The sequence below is a fragment of the Acanthisitta chloris genome, unplaced genomic scaffold, assembly GCF_000695815.1.
Source record: "Acanthisitta chloris isolate BGI_N310 unplaced genomic scaffold, ASM69581v1 scaffold38390, whole genome shotgun sequence".
NCBI lineage: Eukaryota > Metazoa > Chordata > Aves > Passeriformes > Acanthisittidae > Acanthisitta > Acanthisitta chloris.
Genome location: NW_008651777.1, coordinates 3,218 through 18,049, shown reverse-complemented (window position 1 = coordinate 18,049; position 14,832 = coordinate 3,218). Strand labels below are relative to the sequence as shown.

At 49.8% G+C, this 14,832-nt stretch overlaps 1 protein-coding gene across 1 annotated transcript; it reads left to right on the top strand.

Annotated features, from left to right (window-relative positions):
• The first annotated feature begins 2,822 nt into the window (after positions 1–2,822).
• On the top strand, positions 2,823–7,895 carry UBE2G2 (ubiquitin-conjugating enzyme E2G 2). Its single transcript, XM_009074599.1, has 3 exons — positions 2,823–2,935; positions 5,985–6,125; positions 7,344–7,895. The coding sequence occupies exons 1-3, from the start codon at positions 2,902–2,904 to the stop codon at positions 7,454–7,456; spliced, it is 288 nt and encodes a 95-aa protein (XP_009072847.1). The 5' UTR covers positions 2,823–2,901; the 3' UTR covers positions 7,457–7,895.
• The last annotated feature ends 6,937 nt before the right edge of the window (positions 7,896–14,832 follow it).

Sequence of the window (14,832 nt, the reverse complement as noted above, 5' to 3'; positions counted from 1 at the left end):
AGGTTTTCAAGCTGAGGCTGGATGTGGTACTAGTAACCATGGTAAGGTTAGACTTGATGATCTTGGAGGTCTTTTCCAACCCCATTGATTCTAAAATAATGCCTTTCTAAATAATGGAACAGCTCTTATGCCTCCAAGGTGAGTGTAATAGATCCAGAGTTGAAAATACTGTGGAAAACCTTCTGAAAACCAAATCTTTGCCTTGCAGGAGAGTTTACCTCATGCTGCTGAATCCCTTAGTGCTGCGTGAGGCCCTTCAGGCTGTGTGGTGTGTGTGAAGTTAACGTTTCAATGTCAAGTTTTGCCCTTTTTCCCTGGCACCTGCAAGTGTGTGTTGCTATTACAGTTTATCCCCAAAAGACACAAACCCATGTGGTTGTTAAGAGCTTTATTGGCCTGAAGATTGGTTGAAAACTAAACAGTGTAAATTGAAGTCAGCTTATCAAAAAGCTGTCTAGAAAGGTAATTAGATCTACAATTAGGCTTATGGCTCTTGTTTCCATGGAATTCCCCTTTGGAGCATCTGATGATTGTGGGGTTTGGTCTTTTTCCAGCATCTTTTTACAAATGAGCCATTTGCAAACGTACATGATGCTGTGATTCCACAACTGGAATCAGAATGATTTGGGTTGGAAAAGCCCTCTGAGACCATGGAGTCTGACCATTCCCCCAGCACTGCCAAGCCCAACACTATCCCATGGCCCCAAGTGCCACATCTGTATGTTTTCCAAATGCATCCAGGGATGGTGACTCCACCACTGCCCTGGGCAGCTGTGCCAGTGCCTGACCACCCTTTCAGTGAAGAAATTTTCCCTAATGTCCAACCTGAACCTCCGCTGGTACAACTCGAGACAGTTTCCTCTCATCCTGTGCCTTGTTCCCTGGGAGCAGAGCCTGACCCCACCTGGCTGCACCTCCTGGCAGGGAGTTGTAGAGAGACAGAAGGTCCTCCCTGAGCCTCCTTTTGTCCAGGCTAAGCAACCCTCATTAGCTGTCCTTGTCAGGCCACTCTTCCCTCCTATTTTGGCAGATACTCACCTCTCTTTTCTGCCCCTTACCCAAGTAATAGCCAGCTCAGGGAGGTCAGAGTTTCTCTTTACTTATGCTTTGTCTTATGTCAGCTTTGGATTCTGTGAGGAGCAAGAGGTGATTGCAGAAGTGCTCATTACCTCCCTGGCCCTGCTGATATCCTTTCTGAGCTGAAAGTGATTCTGTCAAGTTGAAATGCTGAGTGTTTTGTAGTTACAAATGCTGTCTTGGATTAACTTTAATGATTTCTTTGAAGTTGGTCCTGGCAGCACTGAGTGGCTAAAACAAAAGTGTTTTGCTCACATAATACAGGCCCAAAAATGGAGTGTGTTGGGTTGAGCTTATTTGACAGAAGAGCCCTTAGGGCTGTGGGTTTGCAGAGTATAAGACACCCACCAGCTTTTCAATGCCTATATGTACATATTCTCAGAAGTTCAACAATAAGCCTTTAAAATGCAGCTGGAATTAAAATGGCCAGGAAAAAATGCATTCACTTCACTCTCAGATGTGAATTGAATCCTGACTAAACTTAGAGAAAAGGCCAGAAAGGGAACGAAATGGTTGAGAAGGTTTATCTCTCCTTCGTGCAGTGCGTTGATGCGCTTCTCTTCTCTTACCTGCCAGTGTCAATATGCAGGTTTAAATCATGTAGTTCTTGTGTTTATCTACCAGCCAAGTGTTTTGAATCCCAAAGTTTGAGGGAGTGAGTCTTTAGTGAGGGCTTTAGGATTAGCTGCTACCAGTGTCCGTTTTCTCTAGGTTACCAATTGCAGTCTTTAAAACTGGCAGGAATCCTTGAACTTTAATGTTCTTTCTGGCATGGAGAACGTGGATTGGGAGGGGGAGGCAGCAATGTATTCCTAAACCTTATTTCCCAGACAGAGAACCTTTGTTTGAAGAGCTTTTTTACTAAATACATGAGGTTTTCTTGGCTAAGATTTTTGGTGCTGGAGCTTGTTTCGTCATCTTTCCGATCAAGGGAAATCAAGTTTGTGTTACAACTTCCAGATGGTTCAACAAGTTTGAATAAATCCTGGCTAATGAACTTTTTTTTTCTTGCTTACTTTCCAGAAGTGTTTTCTGTAGGCAGTGTGAAATAGTTGTCTGTGTGTTCTCAACTCGATTGCACTTTGAACTAGATGCTGAACACAATAAGGAAGTGTTCCTACAAGAGCCCTGATGAAGCCATTTGTTCTCCACGTGCACTCCAGGAAGGGCAAACTCAACACCCCAAGCCTGCGAAGACACATTGTTGTCCTGCAGCTCTTCTGAGTTGTGTTTTTGTTTGTATAAAACCTTGCTGTGCTTTCTGCATCAGACACAGATAAGAGTTTGGGTGGTTGTGCTTGACGCTGGCAGTTGGGATCTCTGTGGGGTTTATAAATTACCTTTGAGCTCCAGCATTTGACATCTCTGTCTTGTGCAGCATAACAGTATCTTCAAAGGGACAGGAGTCCCACACCTGCCTCTGCTTTCTCTTGACGTGCAGACGCTCAAATCCTGGAACATGCCTTGGAGCCAGATACTCCAATTATGTCCAGACACACCCTGCTAATTAAGCAGTGTTGTGACCTTCCTAGCAATTTAGTGTGCAAGCTTTGATTTCCCCCTTCCCTCCCAAGCCCCTTGTTTGGGTTTCACTTGATGAGGTGTGGGGTAAGAGTGCATTAACTCTTTGTTTCCTGGAGAAGATAATACAGCCCAAGGCTCAAATGTCACCTTGGACAAGAATTTGAGTGCCAGAGCTGTTTAAAGCTCTGGTGAATAACGTTTTTTTCTGTTTCTAGGGGTCCTGAAGACACCTGTTTTGAGTATGGGGTTTTCCCTGCTATCCTGAGCTTCCCACTTGACTACCCGTTGAGCCCTCCGAAGATGAGGTTCACGTGTGAGATGTTCCATCCCAACAGTAAGTCTGATGCAGCAGGATGCATGGAGGAGGGGGTTGCTTGTGCACTTTGCAGTAGGAGAGCTGGGATCCTTCCCAGGGGTGGTTCTCTCCCTTTCCAGCCTTGAGCACACAGCAGGAGTGTTCTCCTGTGCAGAAGTTTTGCTCTGTCTTAGGGTCCTTTTCTCTTTATCACCTTATTCCTCATAAACCTTTGGTTCATAAACAGTCCAGTAAAGATTCCAACAAATTCACTGCCTCTAAGGTAACTCTAGGAATCCTTGTAACTACTGAGTAAAGCTAAACCTGGTGTGTATGATCTGAGACTTAGTGAGTTAATACAGGCTCTTTCCAGTCCAGCTTTGTGGCTTGTATTAAGGTTGTTGTGTGTCCTTTTAAGGAGTGAAAAGCTGTTCATGCTCACCAAAGTGTGGGTGCAGCTTTATTAGGCAGCATGGCTTTTCCTCCATGAAGTCCCAGGTTTGTTTAGCATTTCCCATGGGATCTTCCTGAAATAGTGCTCTGCCCAAGCAGACAACATGTTTGCAAATGTTTTAATATTAAGACTTTGCTGACCTTTGCTCTGCAATTCTGATTGCAATTGTACTCCCTGATGTAATGCCCTGGTCTGCTGGGCAGGTTGAGGGGAAGGTAATTTTGGATTACTCTGGGCAGTGCACAGGAGAAAAAACTCAGTTCTCAGAAGGTTCAAGAAGAAACAACTTTTCCTTATGAACTTTGGGTCACCCCTGTGGAATAAGACACTTGGCAAAAGGAAAATCAGTAAACTTCATAGCATTCAAACACAGTGCAAACTTTAACTCAGCATACCTTGAGAGAACAAAGCCTTAGCCAGGCACTGATGGTGGCACTTAGCGAGTCATTAAGGCTTGTAACTTAACAAGGACTGTGTAGATGTTGTTTCTCCTCACCCAGGCTTGATGGGCTGGGGCTGTGTCCCAGGCTGTTAGGTCTGTGCCACTTAAGAGCAGTGAAAGGCAAACCTCTGCAGCTGACCTTCCCTCACTTGCAAAACACAAACCATAATCTCAGCTGGGAATCGATTTATTTCATCCCATTCCAAGGAATTTTGCAATTTCTTGAGGTTCTTCTGTTCTTCCCTTTCTGGAAGCACCACTCGTGCAGATTCTTGCCTAAGTAATCCACATCTTTCTGTTCTCCTGGGGAAGACACACCTGCATGTGACAGTGTAGAACTGTGTGGGCATGCCCAAGGCAGTGTGGCATCACTTCTGGAGCTCTGATGTCCTCAGCAGGGCACTGTTTGGCTCCTGGAAGCAGTCTGGCCACATCAGCACCTTGCTCCAGCTGGGCTAATTCACCCAAACTTCTTGCCAGGGCTTGTGTCCGTGAGCAAATCTGTGTCCAGGCAATACTCTGCAGCTCCAGCTGTGGCCTTGGCTTGAGGTTCTCTGCTCGTAGGTGTTGTGTGCAGCCTTACCAGAAGGAGTAGGATGCAGAGAAGCACAAACTGCCTGACCCTTGGTGTTACAGAGTGGCTTTGCACGTGGGTGCTCCCTCCACGGGACTAACTGGAGCACACTGGCTGGTCAGCTCAGCTCTTAAAAGTCCCCCAACTCTGGGTCTTGTTAGTCCGAAGGTGAGATCACCTGAAGTAGACACTTGAATCTTTCTGCTCAGGTGGGGTTGTGGTGGGCTGGAAGGCTGCAGAAATGGGTGGCTGTGCTGTGCTGCTTCTGTCCCTCAAGTGCTTGTTCCTCCACCTGTGAGAAACTGGAAGGAAAACTGTCTGCTGTGTTCCCTCTCCTCTGAACTCATTCCAGCAGCTTCACTTCCTTCTTATGTTGGGACCCCAGAGCAGGAGGCAACACTGCAAGTGAGATGTCCCCAGAGCAGAGCAGAGAGGGAGAAGATGTGTACATGTTCGTGGAATCAGCCCACGCTGCCTTGGCTGTGCCGCTGTGTTTGGTTGTTTTTGATGAGGCACTGCACAGGAACAGGAGAGTCACCACAGAAATCCCTTCTATCAGTGGGTTCCTAACTTGCAAGAAGTGCCGAATCAGCACCTGCAGTTTCCACCTCTCCCAGCTATGGCTAGACCTGTTCCAGTGCCCAGCCCGGGGCTGCAGGAGGGGATTGAAGTCTTCCATGTTGCAGGCTTGTGCAGGCATAGCTGGATGAAAGGAACGAACTGAGAATGAGCACAGCTGCTTTCAGCTGTCATTCCCACTCTTTTGTCTTACTTTCCTGGCAGTGGCACAGCTTTGGTCACCTGAGGAGTAGAAGCACTGGCTGCAGAATTAGGGCATGTTGCTAGAGCAGTGTTCCAACTCTTTGTGGTGCCTCTTCAACCTTTCTTTGGCTTCATTACCAAGTCAGTGAAGTCCAGTCTCTGTGAAGACAGCTTATGCTCTTGGAGACACTTTGCTTACGCTACAGGTGGGAGAGGAAGTTGTCCACATCCTTAATTCATAGGCTTCCTTGTTTCCAGGTGCTTTAATGCAGCTGAGCTTTAAGCACCTTGAAAAGAAGTAGTGTGAACTCTTCTGGTTGCACCTCAGTAGTGTTCAGGGCTATTGTTTCTAACATATTTAAAGTAACACTTTATTTGTTGTCTTGTTTCTATAATGCATTCTATAATTTGTTGCATTGTTTCTATAATGCAACACGTTTTTCTCCTGTGTTTAATTGACATGGTCACAGTCCAGTGGAGGACTCCCAACATGTATCCAATGCATTCAGTTCCATTCCAGTAGGGCTAGTTACCTGCTTGGAGCTGTGCCTGTGCATAAATCCTTGCCTTATTCCACCAGGCTGCATCTTTTATTTTTCCCATGGAGCCTGTCCCTGGTTATTAAATGACACGGAAGCTTCTGTTGGGAAAGGGTGACCCAAGTTTGTTAGGAGATTCTTGCTAGATTTTTTTTCTTTCAGATTTTGTGCCCTCTTGCCTTTGGAAGAGGAGCTGTAAAACTGGGTTTATCTTCAGTCATACGAAGGCCAAGTTCCAACGTTGATCTGTGCTAAAGATCTGGAGAGGCCAGGCATTCCCACTGAGTAATAACCAATCCTCTGTACCTCTTGTGCAGTTTACCCAGATGGGAGAGTCTGCATCTCTATCCTTCATGCTCCTGGGGACGATCCCATGGGATACGAGAGCAGCGCAGAGCGATGGAGTCCTGTGCAGAGTGTGGAGAAGATCCTCCTCTCGGTGGTCAGCATGCTGGCAGGTGAGCTCTGCTGTGCTCAGCAGTCCCTGTGTTAGCTGGAGCTGTTAGCCTCTTGCTGGTTGCCTTGTTCAGTGTGCAGAGCACGTGTAAAGCTGCCCAGCAGCAGCCACAGCTCTTAAAGCCCTGGTGTTTATGTATTAATTATCTATTAATGAACCAGTTCTCTGCTGGTTCCCTGCTCCTGGACAGAGCCTTTGTACTTGCTCTGGTGCCTATTCAGCTCTTAAAGCTCTTGAAGTCCTGCATGGGACTGTTTTAGCTTTGGAATGGTATCCTGCTGTTGGGAAGCTGTGCAGACACACAGCATCTCCTAGGGCTTCCCACAGCCTCCAAGAGCTCAGTTTGTGGTGCAGCCTTGCCTGGATTGGTAGGTGTGGGAGTCACCTGGTCTCTCTTCTGCTCTGCCTGTACATCATGTTTTCCTGTAGCTTTTGGAGGAATTATGCTAAAACACCAGTGGTCAGTTCCTTCGTGCTGCTAGCACACTCAGCTCTGCAGATAGCCTAAGCCCAAGCTGACCAGAGTTGGTTACCTGCACTGTTTTTTTGGGGTGGACCATCACCATTGTGTGGAGAAGGTTGTGTGCCATGAGCTGGGCTGGAGTGGGTTTGGACTAGTGTGTGAAGCAGAATGTCTTAATGACTTGTGTAATCCCAGGGCAGCTGTCCCTCTGTGTGCTGCCACAAACCTGATAAATCCCGTGTTTCAGCTCATCCCCGGACAAAATGGAGCACTGGAGTCACAGAGGCTTCGTGTGCTGTGTGAAGTGCTCCAAAATCCTGGCGTGGAATAAATTGCAGAGAAAAAAGCATTCTATGAATTTTCCTTGGTTAGGTTTGTTGAGTTTTGATAGAAGAAGCCACCCCAACGAGTGACAGAGTCTGTTTGGGCGGCCTGGTCAGGGGGAATTTGTGTCTGGGAATCTGCAGTACCAGAAAAAAAAAAAATTTTGCAGGGAGCAACACGTGATTTTCAAGCCCCTCAGTGTCCCTGGTGGCTCCTCTGCCACTGGTTTCTCACCTTCACGCCTGCTGTGATATCCTTTCTCTTGTGGTCAGTTAAATCAGAGCTGTTTGGGAATCCAGGAGCTGTCATTGGATTTCTTCAGTGGTGCTTCTGTGGCCCCAGGGAGGGGAAGTGTATCGAAGCCTTGGGGAAGTGCCATTCTGGAGGGTCTTGCTCTGTTGCCCATCAACCTTTCAGTCTTTCTCATTTCAGAGCCAAATGATGAGAGTGGAGCCAATGTAGATGCCTCCAAGATGTGGCGTGAAGACAGAGAACAGTTTAACAAAATTGCCAAGCAGATTGTGCAGAAGTCACTTGGACTTTAAGCTCACAGAGAGACTGAAGTGCTTTGTATTTCTCTCCACCTGGAAACGAGCAGTGCTCAGTGCTGGTACCAAAAAGGAAAACTTTGTAAAACTATTGGCCTAGTTCTTATCATTCATTATTTATTTGCCATCTCTTATCTTCCACTGCTCCAGAGAAGCCTCTAGTTCACTTGCTAAATTGTGTGGAAAAGGGATTTAAGACTAGGGAAGAACACAGAGACAATGCTGTTTGGAAGGCTGCTTGTTGCTGCCTCGCGTGGTGGTGTGGAGAGCCTGGAGACTTGGCAATCTGCTTCTGGAGAGCAGCACTGGTGTGGATCGACTGCTGGAAGTATTAGCTGTGTTTTTGTAGGTAGCATTGCCTCTGGAACAGCAGCAGGCAGGACATAATCTCTCCAGTTTGTGATACTCACTGGGTTAAGGGCAGCATTTGCAGCAGAACTAATTTGAGGAATATAGTAGGCAGGAGAGGCTATAAAGCAAAGTTATAGTCAGGGTATGCTAGCAAAGAAAGGAACTTCAGAGGACCCAAGGAGCTGTGAGGACTGGATGGGGATCTGGAGTGACCTGGTGTTCCCACTGTGAGTTTGCACTGAGCCTTTGAGTCAGTGTTGGCTTGGAAGAAATCCCAAGAGCTGCTTTATTACTCCTTACAGATACTCAGTTGTAAACTTTACACTCAGTTAGAGGCATGAGGTGTAAAGACTGGAGTGTTAAACATTTCAGTCCAGGTTGTCCTGGGCCTGGTGGGCACGAAAATCCAGTGAGGATGTGTCTGCTCCAGTGGGCCTGTAAATAGCTCTGCAATAACGTCAGCCTCTCTGCTGACAGGTGGGTCTGGAGAGGATTGGTCACTGCTGGCCTGGGCCAGTACAGCCCAGGTCACCTGCCTGCAGGTGAATGTGGAGAACTTGGTAAAATTACCTGTGACACTCTATGCTGAGAGCTTCTGTGTGTTGAACTAGGAGCCAGAGAGGACAGGGACTGTTTTCTCGAGGGTGGTACAATGCATGTTTTGGAAGGAAGTGCTGTAGCTGGTGTGAAGGGTGCAGGAAAATACCAGCTGATCAGTTCCTAAAACTGCTGAGGGGCCTCTGCTGACCTTTCTGCTTTGCAAGCCAGTCTCGTGTGTAGGTCCAAATCTTCTCCAAATTACTCCAAGCAATAACATGCCCATTGATAGCACATGGAATCCAATTTTGTTGGCAGCTTTAAACGGGCAAAATTTAACAAGGGCTGGATTTTTTTAGAAGTATGTGATGTGGAAGGAGACACATGGGGAAAACTTCATGGAGGTGATGGTGTGCATGTGCATGGTACAACTTGTCAGTATTCCTGTCGGAGGTGATGGTGTGCATGTGCATGGTATAACTTGTCAGTATTCCTGTCCTGCTGTCTGTGCCATCCTTCTGCACCTCTGAAGAGTTTGTGTTGCTGATTTTACCTCCTTGTAGAAGTAATTCTTGCTTTGATGTTAGGCTTGGGGGGACTGGATGTAGCTTGGGAGCAGAGATGATGAAATAATGTTGTACCTAACAAGTATTTCAAGGCGTACAGGAAAATGTAGCACTTCTAGGCAAACTGGGAGTGTTTTGGGAATTGTAGCAGAGGGAGGGTTGCTCTTGGGAGTACTGGGACGACGCCAGAGAGCTGCGAGGGCCACGTGGCTTGGTGGGGTTTGCTTAAGGATAGAGTGTTTTATTCGTGTGTGCTTGCTCCTTATCTTGATTTTATGGTGGGATTTAGTGTGTATACCAAAAATAAAGTGATTCTATTTTCTCCTTTCATAGGTGTATGTAAATATATTGCAGTGGGCGTTTGATACAGGTTTATTCTAACCCAGTTAAAACGCTGGGGATACTTCAGAGGAGTGGAAGAGCTGACACTGATATAGTTGCTTGGACTCTCCAGACAAGTGTCATGTCTGTAATGGTGGCAATGGCTGGATAATTCAAGGAAAACTATCAAAATCTAACAGCAGGCAGATGTGGTGCAGTTTGCTTCTTACAAAGGTCTTGTTATATCCATGTGTATGGCCTAGGAAGATCCTGTGAACAGACAACAGGTGAATTCCTTCAGAACCTGCTGGTGCGAGGAGGATAGACAAGATCATGGAATCATAGACTCACAGAATGGTTTGGGTGGGAAGAAACCATAAAGCTCATCTTGTTCTAGCCCCTCTGCCATGGGCAAGGACACCTTCCACCAGACTAGCTTGCTCAGATGCCTAACTCCTATGCAGAATTCGCAAAATCCCCAAATCTCAGTTGTTTAGAAATAAAATCCTTTCTTTTGGAGTGACTGGAATGCAGCAGGTTTGCCGACTCAGCTGTTTGAAGCCACACAGTGACCACATCCACCGGGCATCGTTGCAGGTGACAAATGCAGGCAGAACTTTACCTGGAGGAATGAAGCTTGGTATCAAGGTGAGAACTGTTCTGTGTGGTGGCTGTTGGCTCAGCTGAAACCAGCAGTGAGCTTTTGTGTTCATTGAAAGAAGTTCTTTTAGGGAGAAATCTTTACTGTCAGAGTGGTGAGACACTGGCACAGGTTGCTCAGAGTAGCTGTGGCTGCCCCATCCCTGGGAGTGTTCCAGGCCAGGTTGGATGGAGTTTGGAGCACCCTGGGCTGGTGGGAGGTGTCCCTGCCCATGGCAGAGAGTGGGACTGGCTGACCTTTAAGGCCCTTCCTACCCAAACCAGTCTGATTCTATGAAAGGTGGCACTGGTTGGTGTATTTGATTCCCTGTTTTATTTGCAGGGAAGAAATAAAGCTTCCTTATTCTGCAATAAACTGAATCCTGACATGCAGCAGAAGGGCTCAGCTCACACAGCTCCACCCCTGTGCCTGGCTGAGAGGGTCTCAGGGCACAGGCACCTTATTGCAGCTGGGAACACCGGAGAGCTAAAGCCTGTAAAGCAGCCGCGTGGCCCCCAGGGTAGAATTCCCTGAAAGCCTTAGTGCTCTCCCTTCCCGAAAGAGCACTCATGTTGGCAGCATGAGCAGTACTGGCCAGCAGCAATGCTTTTTCTGAGCAGTTACCTTTTTTCAGCCTGAAACCCTTATTATAAGACATGTTCCTCGAGGAGTATCAGAGCCCTACAGGTGTTGTGCAGGCAGGCAAAGTATTAAAGACTTTTCAAAAAAACTGCTTTTCTCTGGATTATATTTGCTTTAGGCTTTTACATTTAAAAACTAACCAAACCAACCAAGCAAACCCCTTCAACAAAGTTGTAAAAAGGCAAGCAACGTGCTCTTTAAAGCCTTTGTGTGTGCATGCATGCAGACAGGCAGGCCGTTGTTTTGCCTTGGCAGGGGCTGTGTCAGAACACACACAGTGGGCTGGGACACCCATTAGCGGGTGCTGTGCCTGTGTGCAGGCGGCAGCGCTTTGAAAGCCACATCAAACGGCTGCAGCTCGGGGGCAGAACCAGCCCCGGGCTCCCTGCCAGCTGCTTTGTGCCTTTTTTGGAGTGATAGCACGAATGGAAGGTGGTGTGCTGCCGTGGGATGGATGAAACAGGGAAGCTTCTTGCTGTCTTCCTGAAGTTGTGTCTTGGTGAGAATGCTCTGTGTGTTCTACCCCTGTGAGAATGGAAAGGAGCAGCAGTACAGACCTGAAGTGTCCACTCCAGTGCCAGGGATGCTGCTGATCCTGGGCTTGCCTGGGAGGGGGGATTGGTGCAGCTTCCAGGTCCAGGAAGGGGTTCAAAGCAGCAGCCTCCCCTGCCCTGTGGCCTGGGGCTGAGCCAGGCATGGAGGTGTGGACATGAAGGGTCCCCACACTGCCCTGACAAGAGACAATACTGGTCATCTGCCCCATGTGGCTTCTCTCAAATTTCCCTGACACAGGAAAGATGAAAATCACTGCCCTTCAGCAAGCTCAGGGGCCAGAGAAGTGTAAGGGAAGGGATGCTGAGGGTCTTGCTGCCAGGTGGAGGCATGGTTAGGGGTGGCACAAGGAAGGGGAAGGTGCAGAAATCTGGATAATTCTACATCTGAGGGCCTGAGCTGCCAGCCCCAGCCAGTGTTCCTGGTGTCCCCTCTTCTACAGTCAGGTCCCACCAGAAGTGCTGTGCCAGTCTTCCTGGCTCTGCAGGGATGAAACCCGGTGCTGTGGAGCGAATTGCTCAAGTCACTTGACACTTGATGGTCCTTCCTAGTGCTCTCTTGGTCCCCTGGGAGCATGGGGCAGGCTGAGAGGTCTGTGCTTTCCTGGAGACGCCAGCCCTGGTGATCTTCTTGCCCATTCCAACCTGCTGGATCCTGGTCCTGCCTCAGCCGCCGGTCCCTCTCCCAGGGCAGGTGGTGTGGGAGCCCCAGTAGAAGCATCCAGGTGGCTTTTGAAGGTGGCTCACACCCCTGAGATGGGACTGGGAAGCGTGTAAGATGATGGGGTATGTTAATCCATAATTAATGGGGGTGACATGGCCGGTGGGTTATTACAGGGGAGCTGCTGGTGTGAGCAGTGTGTGCATGAGCCGTCAGGAGTCATTTGGGAGTGGGTCTGTCTGGTCATGTCCCTGAAGGACGTGGGGGGAAATGAGCCCAAGTCTCCTTCCTCCATGCATGGGGCATCCCAACCAGGGGGTGAGGCTGTGGCTCAGTCACTGCGCTGCCAGGAGCCAGGTCTCCCTGGCTGAAGGTGGCCAGGAATGGGATGTCCTGGGACAGAGCTCACAGAGGAGGGAAGGCAATCAACCCTGCTGTGGCTTGGCTGCCCCTCTGGGGGCTGCAGGGTGGTGCAGGAGGTAGGTTCAAAGCAGCAGAGATACAGGATGCAACATGCAGGGGGTGGGGGGCACCCACACACTTGGGTGCAGGGCCTAGCACAGGAAAGCTCTCCACCCATGGCCAGGATGGGAGTTTGGCCCCAAAACAGTTTTCCTCATGCCGAAACAATTTGGCAAATTGAACCCAGTTGGGGTGGCTTGGTGATGTTGAGTGAATTGGGGTTTCTTTGCTGAGTCTGCCTGGGATGGGCTCACACAGACTGCTCTCCTGCTTTGGTGCTTCACCAGGATCCCTGTCGTCTTCTGCTGCCAGAGGAAGATCCCTTGGAGATCTGATCAGATCCAGCCCTAGTCAGATCTCTCAAGGCTTGGTCAGCAGCAACATTAGGTGCTGTGGGGTCTTACCCTGTGGGACATGTATGCTGGAGAGATGCCCACATAGAACTGTAGAATCACAGAATGTTAAGCGATTGGAATCGATCTTAAAGATCATCTAGTCCCAACCCCCTGCCCTGGGCAGGGACAGCTCCCGTTGGACCCTCTGTCGGTGCTGGGGAGTGGGATGCAGGAGCTGTGGGGTGACCCTGCTGAGGATGCTGCTTCCATCCCAGTGCTGGTGGAGCTGGGAGGGTTGGGTGTCCCCGGAGCTGGCACAGCTCAGAGCTCGGCGGGGCAGCAGCACCGCGCCGGGGGAACTGCCCCGAAGAAAGGTTCGGAAAACAATAGCAATTGTTCTCTGCCTTTGTTCCCTTCCCTGCCCGGATGTCGGAGGAGATGGAGCGGCGCTCGGCTGCGGGCGGGGGGGCAGAGGAGGCACCCGGGGAGAGCTCACCGCCCGCTCCGCTGCCCCCGGAGCATCACCGCGCGGGGAACAGTTCGAGCTCAGTGACAACAGCGGCCTGCGATCCTCTGTGTCGGGGCAGGAGGGTTTCTTACGGCTGGGGGCTGCTGCTCTTTGCTGCAGGGACCTCAGCCTGCCCGTGCTCTGGGCAGGAGGGAGGACCTGGCTCCAGCCCAGACTTGCTGCCAGTGCTGGGAAGGGGTTTGCAATCCCCACACCTTCCCCTGGTGTCCTGGGTGCTCCAAGGTGGGTTTCAGTTGTGGGAAAGAAGGTGGTGACTCGTCCCTAACCAGGGAGCTGTGGGATCATTTTGGTCCAAGCAGCTCTGTGCTTCCCATTTTCTATCCCTACTGATCCTCAATGGGCCCTGGCATGTGGGGCCAAGTCCCTGTGTTTCCCTGCTATGGCTCTTTGTGTCACCTAGGCACAACCAGGTTGGAAGAGACCTCAAAGGTCATCAAGTCCAACCCTACCATGGTTACTAGACCATGACATTAGTGCCACATCCAGTCTCATCTTATCACCATCTGCCTGGTGTGAGCTGCAGTGTGTGGTCACTGCCCGGATCAAAGGGCTACAGGCAAAGGCAGAGGAAGGTTTCCCCCAGTGCTGCCAAGGAAGAGTCCTCTCCCCATGCCAGAGCCACTCTGGAGCTCAGGCATTACCCCCAAGGGTAGAGTAGAGAAAGACCATAGAATTCCAGAATGGTTTGGGTTGGAAGGGACCTTAAAGCTCATCTTGTTCAGCCCCCCTGCCATGAGCAGGGACATCTTCCACTCAGGTTGTTCCAAGTCCCATCCAACCTGGCCTTGAACAGGGTTTGCTTGGCCCAGCTGACAGCTCCCCATGCAGAGCCCTCAGGTGTGTGTGTTCAGCCTGGTGAGCTGCTGCTCCCAGTGTAAAAAGGCTCAGGTGTTTCCAATCCCCTTCCTTTATTCCCCTCTCCTCTCAGCCCCAGTGTCTCAGATCAAGTGCTGTTGCTGACGGAGCACAGAGCACAGCATGGAACAGAAATGTTGCTTCATTCCCCTCGGTCTCCAGAATTCTGTTTATTCCTTTTGCAGAGAGATCTCAGCCGAGCTCAAAGCCAAGCAGGGATTTCTCATTGCAGGTGGAGCAAGGGTTCCGGACAGAGCTCCTGAGTCTCCTGCTTTTTTTGCCTCCCTGTAGACCTGAGACCTACAGAAGGTACCCAGAGCACTGTTTCCATACCTGACATGCCATGGCTGCTTGGGTTGGATACCCTCCATCCACATGGAGACACCTTACTGCAAAGTGGTGAGTCTGTGTGTCCTGTGGCTGTGGGAAGGTGGCTTGACCTCTTCCACAGGTTTGGGTGTACTGGGGGTCGGTGGCAAAAAGCAAAACAACATTGTCACCAAGGGCCAGCAGTGGTGAAGGGCTGTTGGTCATGTGCAGGGTGAAGCAAGGGGAGATGCAGCTGTGGGGTGTTGCGTAGCCCCGTCCGGAACAGCTCCAGAGCAGAAGCACAGCCTCAAAGCCTCTCTTTTCCCTTGTGCTGGCGAAAGTTTAGTGTCTGCTTCTTGGAGCCCTTTCAGAGCCTGCCAGCTCAGCTGCCATGTGTCCTCCAAATGCAAGGCAGGATGCTCAGCTCGCTCCTGGCTGCCTGGTAAGGGACATGGGCTGCAGCCTGCCGCCTGCTGCCATGGCCAGACCTGGGAGCCCTGCCCAGCTCCATCATCCCTGGGGCTGGCAGTGGGTGTGTGGACACGAGGGCTCTGGGACGTGAGCGATGCTGGTGGCTCACCACCACCCAGCAGGGATTGCTCCCGAAGGCAGCT

Coding starts and splice junctions, on each gene's coding strand:
- UBE2G2 (XM_009074599.1), top strand. CDS start 2,902: ATGAGGTTCACGTGTGAGATGTTCCATCCCAACA. Junction 2,936..5,984: donor TGAGATGTTCCATCCCAACA/GTAAGTCTGATG, acceptor CCTCTTGTGCAG/TTTACCCAGATGGGAGAGTC. Junction 6,126..7,343: donor GGTGGTCAGCATGCTGGCAG/GTGAGCTCTGCT, acceptor TTCTCATTTCAG/AGCCAAATGATGAGAGTGGA.